Consider the following 4347-nt stretch of genomic DNA (forward strand, 5'->3'; position numbering starts at 1 on the left):
GGCGGGGGGCCGTTCTCCGGTCTCGGTACGCCCTCAGCTGGTCACAGAAAACGATACAAATGGGAAGAAAAAATATTTTCTGTCATTTTACCGTTGCATCTCATAGCACCCATAGGTGCACAGATGTTGGCCGGTACCACGGGGCACGGGAACTGGGTCCGCTCCCTGGGCAGGGGATGCTGGTACCCGGGGGATGCTGGTGTCCAGGGGATGCTGGTACCCGGGGGATGCTGGTACCCAGGGGTTGCTGGTACCCAGGGGATGCTGGTGTCTGGGGGATGCTGGTACCTGGGGGATGCTGGTACCCACGGGATGCTGGTGATGCTGGTACCCAGGGGCTGCTGGTACCCAGGAGATGTTGGTGTCCAGGGGATGTTGATACCTGGGGGATGCTGGTGTCCAGGGGGTGCTGGTGTCCAGTGGATGCTGGTACTCAGAGGATGCTGGTACCCAGGGGATGCTGGTACCCAGGGGATTCCCTGAAAGCATCAGTGGTATTTCTCCCCAGGCAGAGCTCTGCTCCTGGAGCAGGAGTCATAAGCTCAGTGCATCCCTGGGGATAACAGAGCGATGCCAAACACCTAAACACATGCGCAGTGAGTGCAAGGGGATGAAAGCCCTAAAAATGAAAACATCCAGGAGACAGCTTGGAGCACAGAGTGTGGAGTGGCCATGCTGAGGACAACCTTACTCCACTGAACTGCGAGCACGCGGTTGCTTCACCAGCAAAACTCAGCAGTGAGAACCACAGCACATCACCGCAACTGTAGGATTCGCACTTGGTTATGTGCTCGATGTTGGCGACAGGTTTCCTCTTCCAGCAGATGCAAAGTGTCCTTGTTGAAGGGACAGGGACACCGAGGCTGATTTTTGCTCCTGCAGCTCACGGGCTATCCCTGGGCACCAGGGGAGAGGGAAAAGGGAGCAAAAAGTGACCCAGGCCCCAGCACCAGAAGGACATGGACCTGTTGGAGCGAGTCCAGAGGAGGCCACGGAGATGATCTGAGGGCTGGAGCACCTCAGCTGTGAGGACAGGCTGAGAGAGTTGGGGTTGTTCAGCCTGGAGAAGAGAAGGCTCCGGGCAGACCTTAGAGCAGCCTTCCAGTACCTAAAGGGGCCGACAAGAAAGGTGGGGAGGGACTTTTGACAAGGGCAGGGAGTGATAGGACAAGGGGCAAGGGCTTTAAACTGGAAGAGGGAAGATTTAGACTGGATATAAGGAAGAAATCCTTCCTGGTGAGGGTGGTGAGGCAGTGGCAGAGGTTGCCCAGAGAAGCTGTGGCTGCCCCATCCCTGGGAGTGTTCAAGGCCAGGTTGGATGGGGCTGTGAGCAACCTGGTCTGGTGGGAGGTGTCCCTGCCCAGGGCAGGGGGGTTGGAATGAGGTGAGCTTTAAGGTCCCTTCCAACCAAACCACTCTATGAATCAAATCCAGTGTTTCATTAATGATTTCATTAATGTGTGCAGCAGGACATACGCACCTCAGTCCTTATGAAGTCAGCATTCCCTGCCTACGTATCCTTTCTTGGGGCAGAGGGTTGGGTTGGAGAAGTGCCTGGTTTCAAGTAGCACCTCTGCGATACCGCAGCCTCTCACACAGATGCTCCAAGAAGACACAGAGCACTGCTGATACCCCCCCAGCCACTGGCAGGGGGGGTGCTCAGACCTCCCACAAGTATGCACAGCCCAAAATAATTCCCCCTCCGCCCCCCTTAGGTACTCTGGCTTTTAATGTATTTTACCCTAAAGAACCCACCCGCATCTCCCACCCAACTGGTACCAAATGGTCCCCGTGCCCAGAGCAGCCCCGTCCCCAGCACTCTCCCACCTCCTCCTGCAATATAGGGCTCCTTGAGCTTTTCGACGGGGGTGTGTAGGGGGGCTGGATTCACCTGCCTTCAGCCCAGCCCCTGACAGCCCATGGTCCAAGACCCTGGAAGGGCAGGACTTGGGACCCCCAGCACTGAGTGCTGAGGTTATTTTTTGCAGAGTCAGATCCCCAAAGAAGATTTCTGCCTGAGAGGGGATGGGACAAGCCCATCTGATGCAGGGTGAGGAGATGGGGGATTTTTAGCAGCAGCAAGTCCATCCAGGTTTCACAGACCATGTTAAACACCACCAGGCATCAAACCCCAGAATAACAACCCCGTTGCCAGTGTAATGAGCAGCAGAGGGGGCTTTGCTAATAATGAGTTTCACAGGCACAGAGGGAAGATGAAACCAAGCAGCAGACTAGCTGGAGAGAAAGGGGTATTTGAGCTTGACAGGATTAAGCTAACACAGAATTAATGAAATGGCTCGGAGATGGAAGAACAGGACTCCAGGAGGGCACGTCAGTGCCTTGTTGGATGAAGGTACTGCTTAAGCCAGGATCTCTCCTCCCACCCTCCCCAAAATTTATCCACTTTTAAAGATACAGCAGCAGATCCAGACCAGACATGAAACTTTTAATGACTGTAGATCCAAGTGGACAAAATTTGAAATACAGACTTGAGATAGAGGACTGCAGGAAGGTTGCTGTCACTGAGCACAGAGAGACACCGGGCATTTCCAGGGCACGCAGGGGATGCCACTGCACTTCAATGCGGCTTTCCTGCATCAACACAGACTGCAGATCATCCGCTTTCTAGTAGGGCAAGTCTGTAAGTGCCTGCGCCTCCTGGAACCTGATGAAAAAACGACAATAAAACCCCACAAATAATTAAAAGGACAACCCAGGAGGGGGTGAAGCCCCAGATCCAGGTTTGGACCCAGAAGCTCCAAACAGGAGCATGGCATGAACTCGTGGCGGTGTCTCAGATGTGCTCGACCCCATGCTGCGCCTGTGCACAGGTTTACGTGAGCTGGTGACCCCAGCCAGGCACCCAAAATTCACGTGTCCCTCTCCCAGCAATCAATTGCCTTTGTGCAAAAAACCACAGGGACAGGCTTTGCTCCACGTCTTAACGCACAAAACTCTTCACGCACAAAACTCGCACAGACGATCCCAGAACTGCAGGAGAGTCTGGACAAGCCACTGGTGAGACAGGGGATGGCGAGTCAGGGCTTTGGGGTGACAGCCACGACCTCCGGCCCTGGGAACGGCTCTTTCACCCTTTGGTGACCTGCTGAGGTGCTGAGCACACAGCTCCTGTGGGGCAAAGGGGACAGACACAGGGACGCTCAGCTCTAACCCTACTGTTGGCTTCTTTGAGACCTTCTGGGGTGGCTTTCTGACCTGGCCTCGCATGCCTTGGTACCTCCTCAGCTCCCACACGCTCCTGCGCAGAAGAGCTTTAAGCCTCTGTGCCCATTCCCTTGGAAAAGCCACCTCTGCTCCCTCGTCCCCAGCAGCTGAGAAATCCCTGCTCCTGTCGGTGGGTGCCCAGGAGGGCTCAACAGCTACATCACAGCAAAGCAGTAACTGTCCCCCATCCCCATCGGGGCACTACGAGTATTTGTAAGGCACCCAGAGGTCTTCTCTTGAAAGCTGCACAGCACCCAGGACTCCAACAAGGTCACCGAACACGCTGGAGGCACCCAAGATGAGGCTCAGCAGAAAGCAAAGCAGGAAGGTAAAGGTGGAGGTGAGAATAATTCAGATATCGTAGAAATCCACGTGGGCACCGGAGCGAAAGGTGTCCTTCTCCAGGAGATCCACCAGCTTCTGGGCCGACACGGTGCAGTCTATCAGCTGCCCGCTCTCCCGCAGGCTTTGGAAATATTGACGCATCTCAGGGTCTCCAGTCTTAGTCCGGGCCAAGAGCTGCATGTCTGTGTCCAGAGGACCTGGGGAAAAGAGCAACAAGAAAATAGAAATCACATAAGGAGAAAGCAAAATCTGGGGTTCATTTTCCCTCTGTACCTGGCTCAGCTGCAAAAATCTTTTATCCACAAAGCTAGAAGAAAATTAGCAGCAATTAATGAGCTCCCTTCCTCACCCGGGGCATAGCTGAGCACGCGGACATCAGGCTCCTCGAGTGCCAGCACCTGGAACATCATGTCCCGGGCAGCCTTCCCGCTGCAGTACAGCGCCCAGTTCTTGAAGGGCTTCAGGGCACAGAGCGAGGAGATGTTCACCACCATCCTGCTCGAGCCGGGCCGCTTCCCGAAGGCTTGCAGGGCGGTGGAGGTGAGGCAAAGCGCCGAGGTGACGTTGAAGGCAAAGTAGCTGTTGATCTCATCCGGGTCGGTGAGATCGAGGAAGGACTTGGAGATGTCTCCCAGGGAGCCTAGGAAGTGAGGACAAAGGAGTTAGGAGTAGTTACAGATGGGTTCAACAACATAACAGATCCCTTTTGCTCCTACGTTTCCACGTGTAAGGCTACTACAGACAAAAGCGAGCGGCTTTGCTGGTCCGACCTCTAGC

General features: G+C 54.8%; 1 protein-coding gene across 1 annotated transcript; it reads right to left on the minus strand.

Moving 5' to 3' along the window:
• Positions 1–3576: 3576 nt before the first annotated feature.
• On the minus strand, positions 3577–4210 carry SPR (sepiapterin reductase (7,8-dihydrobiopterin:NADP+ oxidoreductase); the record flags this gene model as incomplete). The annotated part of the gene is made up of 2 exons (XM_009701851.1): positions 3577–3767; positions 3920–4210. Coding segments are annotated over 2 exons (482 nt in total), but the record flags the coding sequence as incomplete, so codon positions are not given.
• Between the last annotated feature and the right edge of the window lie 137 nt (positions 4211–4347).

The sequence above is a fragment of the Cariama cristata genome, unplaced genomic scaffold, assembly GCF_000690535.1.
Source record: "Cariama cristata isolate BGI_N322 unplaced genomic scaffold, ASM69053v1 scaffold38986, whole genome shotgun sequence".
Classification (NCBI taxonomy): domain Eukaryota; kingdom Metazoa; phylum Chordata; class Aves; order Cariamiformes; family Cariamidae; genus Cariama; species Cariama cristata.